This window comes from Balaenoptera borealis (genome assembly GCF_965194805.1).
Source record: "Balaenoptera borealis genome assembly, chromosome: 1".
Taxonomy (NCBI): Eukaryota; Metazoa; Chordata; class Mammalia; order Artiodactyla; family Balaenopteridae; genus Balaenoptera; species Balaenoptera borealis.
Window position 1 is genome coordinate 111,021,959 of NC_138860.1, and position 21,867 is coordinate 111,043,825.

General features: G+C 44.7%; 2 protein-coding genes across 5 annotated transcripts in view; one reads left to right on the top strand and one right to left on the bottom strand.

Moving 5' to 3' along the window:
* The window catches only part of SLC44A3 (solute carrier family 44 member 3), an 82,294-nt gene extending 74,995 nt beyond the window's left edge, over positions 1-7,299 (bottom strand). For 2 of the 4 annotated variants that reach the window (XM_082384426.1, XM_082384425.1), the window contains exons 1-4: positions 7,144-7,299; positions 6,563-6,670; positions 3,039-3,181; positions 711-847 (exon numbers count right to left, since the gene is read on the bottom strand). In XM_082384426.1, the coding sequence (XP_082240552.1) occupies positions 711-847; positions 3,039-3,181; positions 6,563-6,670; positions 7,144-7,170 (415 nt within the window). In that variant the 5' untranslated portion in view covers positions 7,171-7,299. The other 2 variants (XM_082384427.1, XM_082384428.1) reach the window with 2 other exon arrangements.
* A 211-nt stretch (positions 7,300-7,510) lies between these two features.
* The window catches only part of LOC309625619 (phosphoglycerate kinase 1-like), a 122,107-nt gene continuing 107,750 nt past the window's right edge, over positions 7,511-21,867 (top strand). The window contains 2 exon segments of the mRNA XM_082385548.1: positions 7,511-7,573; positions 11,056-11,195. The gene's annotated coding sequence lies outside the window, so the exon portion shown is untranslated.

Genomic DNA, 21,867 nt, shown 5'->3' on the forward strand with positions numbered 1-21,867 from the left:
TCCAAAATGCCAAATTCGAAACTGAAAGTTATATGATTGGTACTAAAACGATAGGAAGAGGAGTTATTATATAGCCTTCATATTTTTAACCCAGCCTTGCAAACAGTTTTTAAAACTCTGGCACCCCATTTCACAGGCAGATGAAATTTGCAGTGGGTTGTCTCGAATTTCTTTTTACTTTCCTTTGCTTATTTAATGCTTAAAATATAAATCTGAAAAGCAGGCTCAGAGCAAGTTACACAAATGCTTTTGGAACAGCTTAACGGCTATCCCACTGGTCAGTGAAACTATCCATGGCCCAAACATCTTAATGAAAGAACATACCTGTCGGCAATTCAACCCAAAGCCTGTGGGTGCCTCTCTAGGACTGGATGTGCCAAGTGCACAGAGCTCTCTGACCTCCATCTGACCTTGCCTTTGGGCCCTAAATGTCTGCGTCTCCTCCCGCTCTCTAGAGCAGACCAGTCCCTGGCAGTGAGCAGAGAACAGCTAGGGTTTCAGATGAATTCCAGATAAACCTGAATGAAATTGAACAGCTCAGGAGAAAATGTTTATGGCCCTTTCTACACAAGGAGAGGCACCCACAGGAAGGACAATTTCCAGTTGTGCAGAGAAAGCCAGGGCAGGGCAAGTTATCTAGGTCTGCACAAGTTACCCTGCTGTGGTCCCCAGCCTCAGAAGGAAGAGTGACCCCATCCCTCGGTACCTACCACTAGTGTTTGCAAAGAGCTGGACCTCTTCCAGGGTATTAAGCTGCTCTTCAGGACAGCTGGACACACAGAGAATGGGGGAACTGAACCTCACATCCTTGACTTCCAGGTTGCAGGAATTCATAAAAAACACGTGTCTAGGAGACAAATGAAACAGGAGAAGAATGTTGTAGAGCATTTCCTGTCACTGAGTTTGATTGTGGGACTTAAAAATATCCACACGCTATCAAATGTGGGAATAATTAAGGCAAACTTTCATCATCAAATACTTCCACATAATTTAACATGTATTATGCCTACCTGGGTTCATCTATGGAGTTGTGCAGCTTGGGAATCATATTCAAATGTTAACAAAACTTCCCTTTGCCAGATTCAGCATTTTCTGGGATGTTGATAACACTAGGGAGGAAGTCACTGAGGAAGGGAAAGGACTGATTAAACTGTCCCTGGTTTGCTAGGTGAGGCCAGTGCATGAACTACTCATGAAGTCCACAGAAAGCATATTTGTACCCAAGAGTGTTCAACTATACCTCAGAGAATAGCTGCACCCAGGGAAGTGAGAAGTGGAGAGGAGGAGGCCGAGGCTGTGAATTAAAGGCTTGCCCCTCCCCCTGCCTCCCAGTTTGAGACAGGAAACTCATGAGACCCTTCCTGCTGCAGCTGCCCAGCCACTGGGCACAAGAACAAAACTGGTTGTTGACATTAACAGGGTCACATGCTGGTTGGCAGTGGCAGCTCTCAGGCCCATGCCCTACACTTATCCGGGTTGCTGAGATCACAGGAATGTCAGACCAAGAGCCCTGTAGGCAGTCCTCCAGGGGAGGGACCGGAGAAGGGGTGCCAGAAGCTTCTTTTTCCTCCAATTGGGGTTGGGAGAAAGGTGGGTGGTGTAACAGGAGATGGGGGAACAGATTTCCTAGGTGTATGATAAATACGTACTTTATTCTACTTATTAATTTTTAAAAATTGTAGTAAAATACACATAAAATTTTACCATCTTAAAGCTTTTATGTGTGCAGCGGCGTTAAGAACATTCACATAGCTGTGCAGCAATCACTACCACCCAGAACTCTTCATCTTGCAAAACTGAAACTCTGTACCCATTTAATAATAATTCATCACTCCCAAACCCTGGCAACCACCATTCTACTTTCTGTCTCTATGAATGTGATTACTCTCGATATCTCATATAAGTGGAATCATAAAATATCTTTTTGTGACTGGCTTATTTCACTTAGCATAATATCCTCAAGATTCATCTATGTTGTAACATGTGTCATAATTGCTTTCCTTTATAAGGCTGAACAATATCCCAGTATATATATATATACACATTTTGTTTATTTATTCATCTGCTGATGGACACTTGGTTGCTTCTACCTTTTGGCTATTGAGAATAATAAAATATGTATTTTTCATTTCAAAGCGGATGACTGTTTCCCAGCATTGCATTATGAATACAATGTCTAAACAGGAGCACAGGTGCATCTGGGGAGCCCCTTCCTCTCCTGTCTTCTTTGTGAGTGACACCCACAAGTGCAGGGGGAAATGCCCCTCAGGCAGTCCATGTTCAGCAATGCAAAGCCGCCTCCTCAAGAGCAAATTCAGGGGTAGAGGAGGCCTGGTCGGAGATTTGTGTTTGGTGATTCCAAACTTATACTCAGGACCTATCTAGACCTTTAAGATTTCTTTCCTAGGAGCTGCTTTTGATTATCAAGTCTTGTAATTATCACAAAGCTGTATCCATCTTAGAAAATCATGGCCAGGGATTTCTCTCCCCTCAGGGGATTCCTGTCTCTTCTCTCCCCTTTTGGTTTCTGTGTTGGAGTCGGTGGGAGAAAAGTGAGACACCAAAGCTGAGAGTGCCATAGCTGAGAGTGTAGGCTGGGGAGGGAGTGGGACACAGGTCCGCAGCATTCCCAGGTGGGATTCAGGTATTTCCACATAGAAACAATACTGTGGATGGTGTATAATTAGTAACATGATTCTGATACATTATGGATAATAATAGTGACAACTAACATTTATTAAGCCTTAGCTCATGCAGTGTCTCAGTGGATCCTTAAAACAATCTTGTGAGGTGGGTCTAATAACCACTTTAAAAAGATGAAAACTCAGCTCAGAGAGGTTAAGTACTCTGCCCAATTTCAATTCAGGACTGGCTGATTCTAAAACCTGTGTCCTTACTACCACACACATGCCTCCCTCTCATGAGTTGGGCGGACAGAGTTTTGAGTGGGAAAACAGTTTCCAGGCTCAAACGACTAATTTATACAAAGTTTTGAAATCTAGCCCCTCTGCAGGTTGGGGACTTACTTGAAAACTTACTTTTTTAGGGTCATGTCCTGCCCCGAAAGAGGGGCCCCTTCTACTGGGGAGTTCTTCTTGCCACACACGTTGCCAAAGCTGTCGTAGCCAAAGAGGAGTCTTCCTGTGGCCCCAGCCGTCACTGAGTAGCCCATGATGAACACCTGGCAAAACCCAAGTAGCCGCCATGAGAGCCTGGCCAAGGGCTGGAAACCGGTCCCCCACATCCTTGGATGTTGGTATAAAATGGAACCGAGTGGAAACGAATCTCCCCAGCATCACTGCCCTTTCCTCCTTCATCAGTAATACCAGCAAATCAGAGCAGGTAGCGCACTGCTCCTCTAGTACGCGCTTTAACAGGTTAGGGAGGGAGGACATTCTAAAACACTGAAGCAGATTCCTCTCTATTTTCTCACCAGTTTGTGCTTCTCACCTTCTTCTCCAAGAGTCTGTCATTTTTTTCTTCTTGGCCTAAGTTCACCAGGATAATTCAATTTTTTTCCACTTGAGGTTCTTGTTTTATCTAAGGTCATAAGCAAGGCTATGCTGTCTTCCCTGAGGTTCTAGCCATCCGTCCAACCCTTACTTCCTTCCACCTCCCTCTCCTCCCACTCCCCTCCCCAACTTTTCTTTTTGTCTTGTATTTAGGGGATTCTAACCCTCTGTCCATAACAAGTGAGAAAATGGTGTTTTGGAGTAAGTCCTTAAAAATACACAAGATAAAGAATCTCAGGAATTCTGCTGGACAAGAACATCATGCAATCTATAGTCACTTTTGAATGTGGAATGATGAATGTGGAATATTTAAAATATTCAGCTCAAACGACTGTTCCCTTAATATGCATTGACGGGCCCTCTACTCGGATTGAGTCTGTATCTTCCCATAACATAAGCTTAGTGTTGTAAGTTTCTCAATCTACAATGCATAGAATACCATTTAATACTTGGAATATATAGCACTGGTACCATATGTTCCAAAGGTACGTTGTCCCATAGTCAAATATGTTTCAGATACTCTACATTCCTTACTAATTTAGGAATCAAAATAACAGTCTTAAAGTGCCCAGTGTGTGCTAGAGACTCTGTTGCTGAGGGACATAGAAACAAACACAACCGAACCCCTGCCCCCCGAGGAACTCGGCTTAGAAGACAGGCAGGGCTCAGGGCTTATAAACAGCTGACCTCCTGGGGAAGGAGGCTCTCTGCCCCTCCTACTCCGCCAGCACCTCCTTCCTCAGTCTTGAGGTCAAACTCCAGGACGAGTGGGTCACCCTTGCCGGTGGACAGACCCCTTACCCTTTACTCTGAGACTGTGGCTCTGGGTGTGACCATGGGCCCATGTGGCTGACGTGATAGGCTGACCCAGCCCCCGGGTGCTCCCCTCCTGCCCTTCCTTCTGGAGTGTGGTCAGATCCTGATTGGTTTTGGACTTAGAGGGAGGAAAGGAGTCCTGGGCTTCTGCCCGGCTCACCAGAGATCTAATAATGAAGTGATATTTCCCATTTATCAGCATTCTTTATGTTAATGTCCCCCTTGGGAAGCTTGTGGGGAGGAGTGGAAGGTTTTTTTTGGGGGGGGGTTTCTGGGGGGAACAGATTTGGGTAATCCTGAGTCCCTGTCATACTACTACTACTTTAAACCATCAAAATTTTTTTCCAATTTCAAACACACAATTGCAATTCCAAACAGTAGGCGTTTATAGCAGTTATGGTGGGGTTATCAAGGAGGTCACCGTCAACTGTACTGCGGGAGATCTGGAAAAAGGAGTCTTGAAAGATGAGTAAGAAAAGGCAAGGTGGGAGAGGACACTGGAGAGGTAGTAGAGGCAGAGATGGTCCAGGATTTGAGCCGTTCTGTTCTGTGTCTTACGCACATATAAAGAAAGGCTGGCACTCTTTCTGTTTATAATAGACTGTCCCTGCTCATAATTCTGGCCCCTCACCCCAAACCTCCTTTGTCTAGCCCTGACTCAGGGCAGCACCATCAATAATCCCATCCCACATGTGCCTTGTCACTGGTCAGGATGTCACAGGAAAGACCAGAAAGCCGAACAGCAGAGAGGCAGAAAAAACACTCCTTACTATCTCAGCTGTGATTAAAAAAATGTTGCAAAGATACTAAAAGCTAGTCACCTAAGGAAGAACTATCATTATTCAAATTTAATATAGTAAAGAGAATGTGGGCATTTCAGATTTATTTTGCAAAGGACATATAAATTTAAAGCAGTTTCTAGCTCTGTACCACCTCTCAGATGGTTCTTAATTCTTCAGGCTGTGATGGGCCATCTACAAATCCTTTCCCCAGAAAGCCGTTGGTTGAAGGTTTGGTAGTGCTGCACTAGGTCTGAATTGTAGAGGGGCTAGGGAAGATCATTAACAGCCCAAGTTCAAAGCTGCCAGGTACTGGCAGAACAGCTGCTCCCTGCATTTATACAATAGCAGATCCAGAGAGAAATACCAGCATCTGTGGGCAAGTTTAGGCGGAGGTGTTGTAGGTACAGTTTCTCGCAGCTCCTAGAGAAGGAGCTCCAAGGGTCATAATAGAGGCAACACAGGACATTCAATTATGCCTTTAAGGCCCAACCTTCCATTGTGCCTGTTACCCATCTGCCTGTGAGAAACCAGTCGGTAAGTCAACAACTGAATAAATGCCTTTCTTACTTGGAAAGAAGAACAAATATATTTTAGGGTTTATTCAAATTTGTTTTCTTTCAACAGAGGTAATTATGTGATAGCTATTGTCGAGCTTTATAGATTGATCATTTACCATGCAGCAAAGAGCATGGCTCAGTCTGGAATGGATGATTTCATGAACATAATCTTTGAAGAAGTTGAGTGAGCTTTTTTCTCCTGTTACCTACAACTCTAACGTAAGTACAAAGGCTACAAGATTCAGCTTCCAAGAGACCCTCCCAGGACAAAAATGGCACAGCATGATGAGGTCTACCATCAATCAGACACACCTGGAAACCAGAGTAGGAAGGGGGAATCCCACTACCTATCAAACTAGAGGGTTTATAGCAAAGGCTTGTTTACCTATTAGCTGCTAAACACAACATACGGAGAGGGCGTTACACTCAGCTAAAGTTAGAAGAATTTATTGATATTTCTAGGCTTACACTGGATTTCCCTTTGTTAGAGGAACATTTTATCAATATTTGGGGGGCTGAGATGAGACGGTAAAAGAACTCCCCCTCAGTGAGCTGGGATAATAAGAGAACACACACTGGCCTATTGAATAACAATCCCACTGCAAACGGTGGTTCTCAGAGTCTCGGATTAGAACGTGACTCACGGCAATAAGCCAGCCTCTCCAATTTACCGAGCCTAGGAGGTTGAGACACCTGACAGGAATTTCCGAGAACAGCTGTTTACCCTGCGGTACTGGCAGATAGATCGCTCCCTGAAGCACAAACTTCAACCTCGTACCACCCGGAGCCTTCTCCCCAGGAAAGGCCCTGGGGACGCGATTTACATTTGGGGCACAGCTATCTCGGGACACACACACATACTCTGGTCTCTTCCCTGCCAGGCGCTCACACTTACCAAACCAGCCCAAAAGAGAAAGAACAGGAACAACCAGGCCTTATCTGTGCATTTCCTATAAATCTGAGGTCGCCACTGTCTTTGCCTGGGGGTTCTCTCCGTGGAAACCTTCCAGAAAAAGAAAGAAGACTATTGAGGAAAAGAGGATAATCATATAAGTCCCAACCTGGAAAATGAGTCGAAACTTACTTGAAGACTGCTCAGAATAACCCATTCCTTTTTTGTTTGTTTGTTTTAAAAACGTGGCCGCCTGAAGCTCTCATGGAGCCTTTGAAACACCTGTCCTGTGCAGAGCGGATGTTAAGGTCCCAGTCGCCGAGTCCTTACCTGGAGGTGCCCCTAGAGGCGGCCCCAAGTTGGTGCTGGGCGGCCAGCCTCTCCCGCGCCTCCGCCCCAGGAGTGGGGTCCGAGGTCCTCCCCGCCAGGTGCCCCCAGGACGCGGCGGCGCCCGGGGGAGGCGGGGGCGGTGGGTATTGATCCGAGGGGATCCGGGGAGGCGGAAGCGTCCGGGAGGGCAGGTGCTTGGAGGGGCCCGAGCCTTCCCCCGCGGTCCCTCCCCCGGGGCCAGGCGCAGGCCTTACCAGGTGCTCGGCGCGGAGGCACTGCATCCTGCGCTCCGCCCCAGGGGCCGCGCACTGGGAGCCCACGCAGAGCCCGCGGCGGGCCGGCCCGGGGCCCGGCAGTCAAGCGGGGGGAAGGGGCGCAGCGCCGCCCCGCGGCCGCCTTCGAGCGCCACGGACTTCGCCCCGGGCGCTGCCCCGAGGGGCCCCCGGCCGCCGCGAGCACCCCGGCCGCCCGCCTCACCCTCCGCGCGGTGCGGCGCCCGGGAGGCCCGTGTAGCCCGCTGAAGCGCGACGTCCGCGCTGGCCCCGCCACGACCCTGGGCGCGTCCTCTCCGGGGCCTAGTGAGCGGGCGGCCACCGCAGTGAGCAGGAAGCCGAGAAAGTCTCAACAAACCCTTCCAGAGGGCGGGCCAGGGTGGGGTGCTGAATTAATCTACATAGCTAACAGGTGAGTGCCCTTACCCTGCCCCTGATTCTGTTTTAACTGCTTTAAGGCATTATTAAACGATCAAAAAGGCAGAAACTACCGTTATCCCCAGTCTACAGATTAGGGAAACTGAGGCACGCACAGCAGCCATGTGACTTGCTCGGGGACACACAGCGAGAAAACTGTAGAGCTAGGAGTTGAACCCCGCCACGACACTCGAGGAGTTGTCGAGGTGTTTCTCTTTCTATCAGGATGGCGGCCAGGGGCTGCTGGCTCCCTCCCATAACGCGTGACCTGGAGAAACTAAAGCAGCTGGAGGAACCACGGGTTCCAGGAAGTAAAACGAGAATAAAAAGCCTGGGGAGTCTGAGGGCTGCCGTAATCTGTGAACATGTGGGCAGTGGGTGGCGGGAGGAGAGGCCAAAAAGTTAGGTGGGATGAAGGAATTTCAGGTTCTGTTCTCACCTCTCTGTCCCAATAATGGGATAATTGTCGGGCTGTTCACAATTGAAATGATAGCCACTGCAGAAGCCACTGGTGGAGGAGTCCTTCGGGTAATAGCTGACCGGCGCAAAAGTGCTACTGGGGTGAGACATTAAAACAACTGAAAATGGGCCCCCTACCCCCTTTCACTCTCTACTCCTCCCCATCCACACCCCCAGGGCTGCTAGGTTACTGTTTCTTTTCAGCACTGCTTCTCCCTGAGGGGAGAAACCTGGCTGAGGAATGATCTGGTGTCGTGTCAGAGAGTGGGATGGACAGACGGTGGTTCTCTGGTGCCTGAGACTTCAGTTCTGGGCTCATCACCGCCCTCCCACCCCTAACTCACTGGGCCTTCTGGATGCATATTTATCAGAGTAGCTGAAACTCCAAGCAAACATGAATTCACAGGCCAAATAACTAGACCTGTGAGGAGTACAACTACTATAAAACAACCACAACTGAACAATGCATACCATCTGAAACTGAATTATTAGAACTGATGGACCAAGATTTTTAAATAAGCATGACAAATCTATTCAAGAAGGTGAGGAATGACAATAGCAATATGAATCAGGAAAAAAAATCACAAAACTAAAATGAATAGAAACATTAAACATGAAAAATATGATAACTGGAATGAATATTCATTGATGCTATTTATTAATAACATGGGATAAATAGTAGAATAGATGCAGCTGAAGAGGAATCAGTGCTTGGAAAGAGTAGTTTCAGCAGCTCTCCAGAAGCAACAGGAAAAGGTTAAAACAAATAAGGCAGCCTATTTTACAATTTTCTAATTAATATCAAGAATAGAACTAGAACAGAAAGGGAATGATATAAAAATGGAGAGGAGAAAATATTTGAAGACACTGTGGAGATGAATTTCAAGGTTGAAAGAAAGACATAAACCTCAGATTGAAAGGGCAAGTCTCAAGCCAAATATCTTTGTTTTAGGAATTTCTTAAAAATCCATTCATTGGAGCAATAGACTGACTACCCAACTAATTCTCATCAGAATTACAGCTTCTCCTCAACCATAGATCAGTCAACTGGGTGATTTCATGACTGTGCCCTTCAAGGCTCACTTCAAACCTGCCCCTTGCTGTGCCCACCAATCCTCAACTGTTGAATGGCAAACTTACCCAATCTAATCAGCCTCCTTGCATTGAAAGACCCATCTTATACCAGACCCTAAAAATCTTATAAATATCCTGTTCTTGAAATACATCAAATATATTTATGTTCATGAATTTACAGTAATACGAAATAAAAATAAAGCTGCATTGACTGCCCTTAGAAGGTTCTAGGGGACAAACTTATTATTTCAAAAACTGGTAAATAAAGGGAAAGAATCAAGCACATATTCTGTCTCTTCTACCTGAACCATACATCAGGGTAATCACATAACTGATAAAGGAGACTTCTCTTTATAGAAGTATTCTGGCTTCTAAGTGCAGAAGGAATGATAGAATTTAGGACCTCACAGTTTTCCAAACATCACAAAACAATGTTTGGAAGGCTGACAATCAGACATCAGCCTCCTCTCAGTGAAGAACACACTGTCACCTGTGAAAGAATTGTGCCAGAAAAGTTCACATGAATCTGACTATCAATTTATAAGAAATATAGGGAATAGAGAAAACAAGTCAAATGACACCACAGGGATGCCATCAGCAAAACCAAGAATGGGACCATCTTCAGACACACGACCTACGGTTTTAACATCAACAACAAAAACAACAGTAGCAGGAGCAGCAAAAAGATTATAAGAAAAAAAACAGGGAGGGGAAACCTGTAAATTAAAAGAGACTTGGGGGATATTTTAACTAATGACGATGTATGGCCATTGTTTAGATCCAGATTAAACCAACTGGAAAAATAAAAGGAAAGAAGACCATTCAGAGGACCATCTAGGAAAGGTGAATCCTGATTGGATATTTGATAACTTTAAGTAACTTCTATTAAGGAATTTGGGGATCTGATGATGTCATTGGGGTCAGGTTTAAAAAGGAAAGTCCTTATCTCTTAGATGTACATACTGAAACTTTTACAAGATGATACAATATCTGGGATTTGCTTTTAAAAATCCAGGGCAAAGGGCCATGGGTGGAGGTGTGGGGGAAACAAGATGGACCATCAACTGATACTTGCTGAAGTTGGGGGCACTATACATGGGGGTCCATTAAATTATTTTTTCTACTTTTATATGTTACACACACACACACACACACAGAAAACAATGATGCGTGCCACCTCCTATTCTCCACATAGGAAGCTTCTAACACTGTAGGCATGTACCTGTTATTGAACATACTTGCCTTCTCTCCTTTTTAACTCCCTATTCCCTCAACCTGAGCCCATCCATTCCTCAGGAGCAACACTCCCTGCTGGGCCTTAGGATGGTTGTGTCTGGCTATTAGCATAGCCAAGGTGCCAGCTCTCATGGTTTCCCTCCCCCTCAGTCTCCTCTCCGACCCCATCTGGGCCCCCAGTGTTTCTGTAGCACTTTGGTCGTAACATTTTCTCCTCTTCTACGTGAATCTCTTCATCCCCTCCCCCACGCCGCCTCTTTTGCCAATCTATCCCTAGGTTTCTCATGATTCTCGCACTTGTCTTTCCTGATGTTCTAATCCAAGGCTTTGGCACCCTCCTTAACTTCTAGCCAAAGATCCTGGACCCTTGCTCCTGTCCCAGTGCAGCCAGGGATGCAACTAGAACCACTCAAGTTGCCTGCTTTGCTTTCAGGTGTCTGACCATTACCCTTTGGGTCAGGTACTCCAGGTGTAGATTAAGGCTTAAGCTAAGCTTCAGCCGGTGTGTCTTATTGATGCTGTGCTTTGGGGCCAGCACCTGGGAAAGGTCTGGTTTCCCGGCCTTCATTCCACATTTCTCAAGCTTCCTTCCCTTCCTCACCAGCTCCTGTGGCTGAGTTCTCAGCATGCTTTGAACCATAGCCTGACACCCCGTGGTTAAAATACTGTGATGTTGGACTGTGTGTGATAAAGCAATTTCCCTTCCAGGAATTTCAGCTCACCTTAGAGAGGCAATTAGTAGAAGCTCCAGAGGGGCCAGGACCATCAACGCAGGCCTGCGGGATCTTTCATCATTCTTGCCTTTCCTGTCAGTTGTGAAGACTCATCCCTCAGATTGGAAGCCAGAAGTAAGATGGATACAAGGGGTCTTGGGTCTGAACTTTGGTCTTTGTAGTTGGTCCAGGAATGGTTCAAGATGCACTTGACAGATAAGGGGGCTGCAAGGGGCCATTTGGCTATGAGATAAAGAAGGGGGTGGGAGAAGGGAGCCAAGAAAGGTATGTGTGCAAAGGAGTCTCAGCCCTTTGGAGCTGGGTTGAGGTAATTTCAGGATGAAAGAGTTGGAGGCTCAGAAAAGTCTTTCTTTTCTCCTTTAAATCTTTGGACAGAAATCTGGTCTCTGGGACCTTGATTCTTTTTAGCCCATCTCTGTTCAGCAAGGATTGACTAAGCATTTACTTTGTACCAGGACTTGGCCAACCCTAGGGGCACAAACACCAAGCAGGAAGATTTGGCCCTTCAGGGTCACGCTTACTTGGGGGTTGGTGATGAGATATGAGACATGTGATGAGGGTTCTTCCTGGGAAAGGCTGCCTGAGTGGAGGGGCAAAGGATGAGTAAGAGATGGCGGGGCACAGAAAGGTGGGGGGGCATTCCAGGCAGCGGACACAGCAGGGATAGAGGCCTGGCTGCGTGGGACCACACAGAGAACCCCAAGCAGTGTAGCGTGATTGGAGGAGGGGCGTGAGCGAGGGAAGGAGGGTGGGGTGAGCCTAACGGCAGAGAGCGTCAGGCCCGGCCTGCCACACCAAGGAGCTGCTTGTCCTTCTGTGCTTGTATCTTTCCCATTCACCCTCACTTTGTAGGACAGCTTTTAGAGAGTGCTGCCCTGCCCTGGTTGTGCTCAGAGGACTGGAAGGAGGGGGGCTTGTGTTCTCCTTGTACCTCAGCAGAGCCGGGAGCAAGAGGGACAATCTTGGGGCTGGGCTTGGTGAGGGCAGCAAGAGCTAAGTGAGAAAGCTCTCGTGGGGAAGTGAGACAGTACAGCCTCCAGGCTCGCAACGAAATGTGGTCCTTGGAACACAGCTGTCCTCAAGCCCGAGGGGCTTTCAGTTTGGTTACTTTTTTTAATTACAGAAAGTTATATATATTAAATTACATTGTTTTAATGTATTCTTTTTTTTTAAGATAACTGCAATTTTATTTATTTATTTATTTATTTATTTATTTATTTATTTATGGCTGTGTTGGGTCTTCGTTTCTGTGCAAGGGCTTTCTCTAGTTGTGGCAAGCGGGGGCCACTCTTCATCGCGGTGCGCGGGCCTCTCACTATCGCGGCCTCTCTTGTTGCGGAGCACAGGCTCCAGACGCGCAGGCTCAGTAGTTGTGGCTCACGGGCCTAGTTGCTCCGCGGCATGTGGGATCTTCCCAGACCAGGGCTCGAACCCGCGTCCCCTGCATTGGCAGGCAGACTCTCAACCACTGCGCCACCAGGGAAGCCCCTACTGTATTCTTTTGTATGTTTCAAGTGTTGCATAATAAAATTGTATGTAACACATATATGTTACATATTTCACATGTGCGAGTTCTAAGGCATGTTAACGTGAACGCTCAGAGTTCACCAGCCAATCTCAGAGCTAGAATATTACTATGATGTTCCTCCTTGAACACACCCCTGCCAAACCTTCAATCTCAAAGGTAACCAATGTTCTGAATTTTGTTTATCAATCTCTTGCTTGAGCCTACTTATCTCACATTATCCTGTTCCTTATTATAATTTAGTTTGCTTTTCAGGGGATGTTATAAAAATGGTGTTATACGGTATAGAGCTATTTGGAACTTTTTCACTCATAATTGGGTTTGTTTTTCATGCTTGGTTTTAAAATTGAGGCTGGTTCTTCATAGACTTAATCAATTTAAGCACAGACTTTCTGACTGTAATGTGGAAGAGCAGGACAATCAGATTCCCGAGTTCTCAAATTCTGTTGGAGATAAAATGCTTGTGCTGCTAGGGGCTGACTGCTTGGTCTCATTTGTTGGCTTTCCTTTGTCCCACCACTTTCACTTAGTCTGATTGTAATGTTATTTGTATAGTAATCAGATCTCTTACCTCCCAGGTTTCTCTGTTTGTGCGGTGCAGAGCCATCCTATGAATGACTTTGAGACACTTCCTGCTTCCCCTCATCAAGCGTTTGTACCTGTCTCTAGGACACCTCTTGCCAAAGCCTTTTATGTCCATGCAGGTCTTCAGAAACCATTTCCTTCTTTCTGTGTCTTATAATGGATACTGAGAGTTCTAACGGCAAAGCCATAGGAAAGCCTTCAGAATGGTTCTTTGATGGGGCTGGAGACTGAGTGGAAGGAAGTTTATGACCTGATTCCTCTTGCGTGTTCTGAGGAACATTAGGCCTTGTATTACTTTCCCAGGGCTGTTGCAATTAATTACCACACATTTGGTAGCTTAAAACAACAAATTTATTTTCTCCCAGTTCTGGAGCCTAGAAGCCTGAAATCAAGGTGCCAGCAGGACCATACTCACTCCGAAGGCTCTAGAAGGCGAGGACCCTTCCTTTCAGATTCTAGTGGCTTTAGTGTCCCTTGGCTTGTGGCTGTGTCTCTCCAATCTCTGCCTCTCTTCCCGTGGCCTTCTTTTCTGGGTCGCCATGTGTCTTTTTTCTGTCTTTTGTAAGAACACCCATCATTGGATTCAGGGCCCACCCTAGTCAATTCAGAATGACCTTATCTCAAGATTCTTACCTTAATTATCTTCATTCCAAGTAAAGTCACATTCTGAGGTTCCAGGTAGATGTGTCTTTATTTTGGGAGGAGGGGGTGACATTATTTATCCACTACAGACCTGCAGATGCTGCTTGAAGGAGATGTCCCGTGGTTGGATACGTTTTGGAAGTATTCTCTACACCCCTCTCGGAGCATCACGCTGTGCACCAGTGTATCAGAGACTGGACCACAGTGTGTGTGTGTGTGTGTGTGTGTGTGTGTGTGTGTTTGTTAACAACTATAACACTGCTTTGGGAAGTGCTGTTAGGGACTATACATTTTTGGAGGACATGGCAAACTTAACTTGTGTTGAAATATTCAGGGTCTTTGAATGGATGGAATTATTTTCAAGCACCTGGAAAGCCCTCCTTCCCCATACCTACCTACCTGATCAATGCTCCCTCACATTTCTTAGACAAGAAAGCCTTTTAGCTTACACTGAAGGAAAACTTCAAATACAAATGGCCCTGGAGAGGGCATCTGAGCAATATCTCCTTACTAATGCGAATGACTAACATCAGAGCATTTCTTATCCAAGGTCTTGGTAGAGGGAGGAAGAGACCCGAACCTCAAAGCCACCAGGGCTTCTGAAGTCCCAGGGGTGGCAGGACAGGAGCCCAGAACTCAAACTTCAGCTTCCTTTTAACCCGTTCAGGGCCAGTGATTTTTATGCACAATTCAATACATTTTATGGCTATAAGTCCTCATCTGTTTAACCTGAAATATAAGACTACCTTTGCATTTTGACAGCAATACCCGATTCATTAAGATACTGTCTATTTTTGCTTCTTGCCAAATATCTGATATAAATATCAGAATTGTTAATCGATACAAGCATAAACTTCTAGAAGGCAGATTGAATTTTGTTTTATAAAATTGTATTGTATATGATTACCTGTGACACTTCTGTCTTCTCATTCAACGGGTAACCTGTGCCTTTGCATTAAATGGGCCACACTGTGTTGTTGGTTGGAAAAATCCACCAACACAAATGTGCTCTGATTTTTAAGTTCTTACATGCAACTCTTTTGAGAGAGACATTTGCCTGTTTCTTCTGAATTTTATCAATCTAAAAATCTTATCTTTTTCTCTTCTGGGCTGGGGAAAGAGGAACAGGAAAGGAGAGAGAGAAGGGAGTGGGAGAGTGGTGGTGTGAGGGGAGAAGCAGTGGATGGAGAATGTGGAAGCTCTGTTACCAGTTGTAGGATTTTAGGCAAGTGCTCTTTCCCTCTGGGCCTCTTTGTAAAATGAGAGAGGAGGGCCACGTTCTGTCTCCTTCCAGCTCTGAAATTCTGTGATTTAAAATTACACGGTAGAGGTATGGAAAGTAAGAACCCAAAGTAAATATAAGGAAGCAAATGACAAAGATGAGCAGAAATAAGTGAAGTAGAAATGAAAATATCATAGAGATGGTCAATAAAAACAAAAACTTATTCTTTTTTTTTTTTAAATTAATTTATTTATTTTTGGCTGTGTTGGGTCTTCGTTTCTGTGCGAAGGCTTTCTCTAGTTGCGGCAAGCGGGGGCCACTCTTCATCGCGGTGCACGGGCCTCTCATTATTGCGGCCTTTCTTGTTGCGGAGCACAAGCTCCAGACGTGCAGGCTCAGTAATTGTGGCTCACGGGCCCAGTTGCTCCGTGGCATGTGGGATCTTCCCAGACCAGGGCTCGAACCCGTGTCCCCTGCATTGGCAGGCAGATTCTCAACCGCTGCGCCACCAGGGAAGCCCAAAAACTTATTCTTTTTTTGATAGGTGAAGAAATTTTATTTTATTTTTATTTTTAAAAATATTTATTTAATTAATTTATTTATTTTGGCTGTACCAGGTCTTCGTTGTAGCATACGGGATCTTTTAATTGTGACATGTGTGCTTCTTAGTTGTGGCATGTGGACTTCTTAGTTACAGCACACGGACTTTTAGTTGCGGCATGCGAACTCTTAGTTGTGGCATGTGGTATCTAGTTCCCTGACCAGGGACTGAACACGGGCCCCCTACATTGGGAGTGTGGAGTCTTACCCACTGGACCACCAGGGAAGTCCCAAAAGCTTATTCTTTGAAAAGACTGAAAAAAGAAAAAAAGGCAAGTCTGTGTCAGATGGATCATAACTAAAATAGTTTGGAGATAAAATATGCAAAATACCCGGTGCGTAATAAGAGATAAGATACTAATGACACGATGATTGGTGATGTGACACCTCCTCCCTATGTTGCTTTCCTTTTTTCTTCCCTACTCCTTGGTTTTCCTCCTTTAAAAATTTATATTTATTCTTAATTTCACCTTTATTCCATAGCCACATATTATATCTGATACTGGCACTCACTCTGTTAGAAACTTGGGGTAATAACGAGATTATAACCTCAAAGCCCTGGTATTGAGGGCTGATGCCGTTGCCACTTTCTTACAACAGGTGGCACTGTAAGCCAGTGGCTGCGTAGTCAAACCAGCCTTAAGTTGTAGCATGTTTTTTTTTCCCCACTAATTCTAAGATCTCTTCCCCGTCTTCCTTCCTTCCTTCCTCCCTCCCTTCCTTTCACATTTCCAAAACTGTGATGCATCTTTCACTCAACATATGGATTTACTGTAGAGTTTTATGCCCCCTGAAAGCTGTTATCAAAACGATGTTGCCTCTCATTAAATCTTAATATTGTCTTAGAATGGAAGACATTCAATATGTTATGAACTTATGAATCTGAAATGAATTGATTACCTGTACAGAATGTTCAAAATCACTGAACACAAGTTATTACTGAAGAATTGAAAGTGGTGCATTATTTAGTTATCTAGGAATCACTTTTGCTTTGGGGTTGGACAGACTCAGTAGTTTGAAATGCAGCTTGGACACTTGCTGTGTGATCTTGGACAAATTTCTTATCCTCTATAAGCCTGTTTCCTCATCTTTAAAATGGAGATAACAATGGCTAATTTGGAAAATTGTTATTCTATGCCTACCGTATATCTTGGCTCAAGACAGTTTCAATAACCTCTAGCTAGTGTTACGTAATTTTTACAAGCTGAGGTTAACAATGAAATGTGAAACAGACCTCTGTTAATTTATCAATATAACAAATAGGGAGAGTGCACCTGTGCTATTCTATGAATTAGCTAATTGACTTGGGGACTGTGGATATTGGGCCCTTGTTTGGCACTCAACCCAGATGGCATTTCTTTATCATCTCCAATGGTTCCCAGAACAGAATCTCCTGGGATGTTTGTTAAACAAGTGGTGGGTTCCTGGGCCCACCCAGACCTACTAAATTAAAAATCTCTGGAGGTGGGGCACAGAATGTGTCTTTAAAATGAGTTCTCCATATTGTTTGTAGGGAATAAAAATGTGATAACTCTGACCTAGAGTATGATTTCCTACAGACTAGTGTTGGGATCATATTAACTTGGCTTAATTTCTGTAGTACTTGAATGATATGTGATTTTAATTTGTTTACTGGGTATCGGAAAAACAAAACTAAAGGACAACTCTGGTTCCTTCTGTTCTGTTTCCCCGCATGTCACTCATCTTTCACAAGTCAATTGCGGCTGAATGGGTCTTGAACTTGCAACTAGAAGGTAAATAAATTCTGGAGATTTAATGCACAGCATAGTGATTATAGCCAACAATAATGTATTATATATTTCAAAGTTGCTAAGGGACTAGATCTTAAATGTTCTTATCACCAAAAAGAAATAATTTTATGACTCGATAGAGGTGTTAGCTAATGTAATCATACTGCAATATATAAAAGTATCAAATCAGCATGTTGTACACCTTAACTTACACTGTGTTATATGTCAATTATTTCTCAATAAAAACCTACAACCTATGTTAAAAAAATGAATGGGTCTGCCATGACAGTGATGAGGTGTCATCTCTATTGTGTGAAATAGTCAGAAAAGGATAATTCTAGATTGGTGAGTGACAGTTCTAGATAACTGAAGTTTAACCTTTTTAAATGTCTACACTATTTTAACATTTTTGATGGAAATTATTTGACAAATACGTGTTGATGGCTTCCTAGGTCCCAGGCTCAGGTTCTCTTTTTCAGTACGCTGAACACAAGGAATAGAACACACAGTGTGTGGAGCTGGGAGACCCAGCTGGGCGAGCTCTCCACACACAGCAAGGTTCCCGAGAAGAGGGCCATCAGTCCCCTCAGTCAGGACCTGTCTGGACGGGCGTTCTTCCCGCTGCCCTTCACACAGTTGTCGTCAGACTTTCAAGTCTCCCATGACATTTATGATGCCCCTCAAAATATCAAGTTGCCTGTTTCTTCCTCCTCAAACGTTCCTTCTTTCCTTCCTTCCTTGCTTCCTTCTTTCCTTCTTACTTTCTTTCCTTCCTTCTTTCCTCCCTCCCTCCCCCCTCCCTTCCTCCTCCCTTCCTTTCCTTTTTTCTTCCTTCCTTCCTTTCTTTCTTTCTTTCTTCCTTCCTTCCTTCCTTCCTTCCTTCCTTCCTTCCTTCCTTCCTTTCTTTCTTTCTTTCTTTCTTTCTTTCTTTCTTTCTTTCTTTCTTTCTTTCTTTCTCTCTCTCTCTCTCCTTCCTTCCTTCCTCCCTCCCTCCCTTCCTTCCTTCCTTTTGTTTTGCTGGGTCTTAGTTGTGGCAGGCAGGCTCCTTAGTTGTGGCTCATGGGCTCCTTATTTGTGGCATGTGAACTCTTAGTTGTGGCATGCATTCAAATGTTTTCATTGAAGGCAACTTAAGGTGCCAAAACCCGTGAATATACAGCTATCTATATATCTACAAACGTGTATATACACATACATACATATGTATGTGTATTTGGGTGGAAGGTCCAGCACACTCTCGCTTCTGCACACTTGATCTACTTCTTGATCTACTTCTCTAGGTCAAAGAGGTTTTCTAGGATACAAGTAACATGACAGGAGACAAGGTCACAGTGAAGTGAGCCACACACAGTGTTGGATGTCAGTGTGGGATGAGGCAGCAGAGGGCTCCTGGCTGAGAGCATTTGCAGATGCAAGTCAACACTCACTGCCAGTGAGCACAGCTGTCATTGTCACAGAGCTTAGGACAGTGCTCAGAGCATGGGAGAATATAGATTGCCATCTACTGTATGGGTTGGCATCTCTATTTACTTTGATAGCTTACTATTTCAGAGACAAATGGCATTATAATGAAACAGAGTAGTATGGCTGCTTCAAATGGGGGCATGTGTGTCTCAACTTTCTTAATGACAGAGGGTCATTATTAGGCACATAAATATTGTACTGTGAGATCATCTTGGGACTTACTGTGAGTAACTTGTGTGGCTGGTGGTGGGCAGGTGCATTTGCCCCCCACTGAGTGGCTCAGCCCTCTCAGTGCTGTGACCATCTCCACGTCCCAGGGTCTTCTTGTCACTGTGTGAGCCTCTTGCCCCTCCTGGCACCTTTCTGCTCTCTGATGCCCTCTTCCATCTTCTCTCTTCTCTTTCCTTTCCTCTCTCATTCTGAATTTTATTATCTTAGATGCTTTGTTTTTAGAGCCTTTTCTAACCAATGAGAATGTGTCCTGCATTGCTAACTAAGACTGTTAAATAAATTTGTCCTTGCCCCAAACCAAAGCCATTTTGCTGTATGTTTTTGAATAGCATACAAAGACTATAGAATCAGGCCTCACATATATGTAGCCTCCAGAGGCCAGTTTTACAGTGCATTTTATTATACTTGCTTTCATCTGTTTATCTCTAGTTCTTAGATTTTTAGCTGGCTCTTGTTCTTGTATTCAAGGCTTTTCTGGGTGCTTCTGGGTCAGTGGTTGTTCTAGACAGTTAAGGGTGCCAAAGGCCAGAGTGCAGGTCATGACTCCATTGACCAGTAAAGCAGTTCAGACAAAGTGTTTCTCAGATTGAAATCGATGGGCTTCAGGGAGCCTGTAAGAGCACTCCAGTAGGTGTCAGGCTCTCACACTGTTCTAGGTTTTTTTTTTTTTTTACTATCAAAATGCAAAAGTGACCTGGATAAGCACATATGGGGCCCATCTCCCAAATGCGTGTGGTCACTACCTGGCACCCCACAGCCAGCCCCCTGGGGTGCGGCCTGGACAAGGGTGAGGCGAGTGAGGCACCCAGGGGGTCTAGGAGCCCATGCCTCCTGAAATGTTGCACCATGGGCACTGCACCTGCCTCACTCTTGTCCTGTCTATCTCTGGGAACTTCCAAATGTCCTCACTCCAAATACTCAGAATTCCACCCTGAGGATGGAGCCAAATAACTTTAAAAAGAATATATGCCTCTCATGTTCTAAGTGGTTATTAACCGATAAAACGAACAGCTTAGAGAATGCTACCCTTCTAGTTACAGCTCGGGCCTCTTAGGCGGCACTTTGTTAGCTTATTGTTTAAGTAAATGAGAACTGATCCAGGATTCCTCATCTGCAGTAAATAAAAGTCCTATTGTGTTATATTTGGATGTACGCAAGGAAATAGGAGGATACAGAGTGAAACTGAAGTGGGCCAGAAGAAAGGGGACCAAATGTGACAAACAGAAATAAAAGCACCAGTTTTACTAAGCAATGCAAAGGAGGCTGGAAGAAAGACAAGGCCCCCGCATGTTGAGAAAAGGAACCATCGTGAAAGTGAGACTGTTTTCAAAATTAATTCAGAGGCTTGATGCAATTTCAAACTGAATCCAATAAGATTATTTGTGAGGGAGAAGTCTTGGCAAATTTAAAGTCTCAAAATTTATCTAAATGTATATTCAGACAAGATCACATCAAATTCTAAAGACGAGGAGGAGGCTGAGACTGCACCACTAAGGGAGCACTGGTGTCATCAGAGGGTAGCACAGAAATAGTAATGGGATGGAAGGCTACAGTTCTGGGAGCAGAATCGATGGCCTAATGATGGTACATGTTATATGTACGTGAATTCAACATGTGTTACAAAGAGAAAGACTAAATAAATCATAATAAATAAAATTAATCCTTGTTGGAACAAGGCTGCACATAAATAAACAAATATATGAAATAAACAAATAAATAATAGTCATAAATAAAGAGAAGGAATCAGTATAAGTTCTCATCTCACACCATGGCCCCAAATACATTCTTTTTTTTTTTTAATTAATTAATTAATTTATTTATTTATTTATTTTTGGCTGTGTTGGGTCTTCGTTTCTGTGCGAGGGCTTTCTCTAGTTGCGGTGAGCGGGGGCCACTCTTCATCGCGGTGCGTGGGCCTTTCACTGTCGCGGCCTCTCTTGTTGCGGGGCACAGGCTCCAGAAGCGCAGGCTCAGTAGTCGTGGCTCACGGGCCCACTTGCTCCGCGGCATGTGGGATCCTCCCAGACCAGGGCTCGAACCCGTGTCCCCTGCATTGGCAGGCAGATTCTCAACCACTGCGCCACCAGGAAAGCCCCTCAAATACATTCTTGATGAATTCAAGTTAAACAGATAGTACATCACAGAACAACTTCATGGATGTAAGTTTTAATATTTGTCAAACTTCTAGAAGATGAAAGACTGAGTTTCCAAGTGGTAGAAAGAAAATCATAATGGAAAATACTTGAGTACAGAACATAATGTAAAATTTCTGAATTCAGGACTTCCCTGGTGGTTCAGTGGTTAAGAATCCACCTGCCAATGCAGGGGACATGGGTTCGATCCCTGGTCCGGGAAGATCCCACAGGCCACGGAGCAACTAAGCCCGTGCGCCACAACTACTGAGCCTGAGCTCTAGAGCCCACGAGCCACACTATTGAGCCCACCTGCCACAACTACTGAAGCCCTCATGCCTAGAGCCCGTGCTTCGTAACAAGAGAAGCCACCGCAATGAGAAGCCCGCGCACCGCAACGAAGAGTAGCCCCCGCTTGCCACAACTAGAGAAAGCCCGTGCACAGCAACAAAGATCCAACTCAGCCATAAATAAATAAATAAATATTGGCTAACATTGTAAAAAAAAATTTCTGAATTCAAAATTAAATAAGAGATTGTCATATTTGCTGCAAAGAGTTTCTAAAAACCTTGGTATACTTATTCTAAGGTATGATCATAAAGACTCTAGAGAAAAATGGGCAAATGAAAGAATT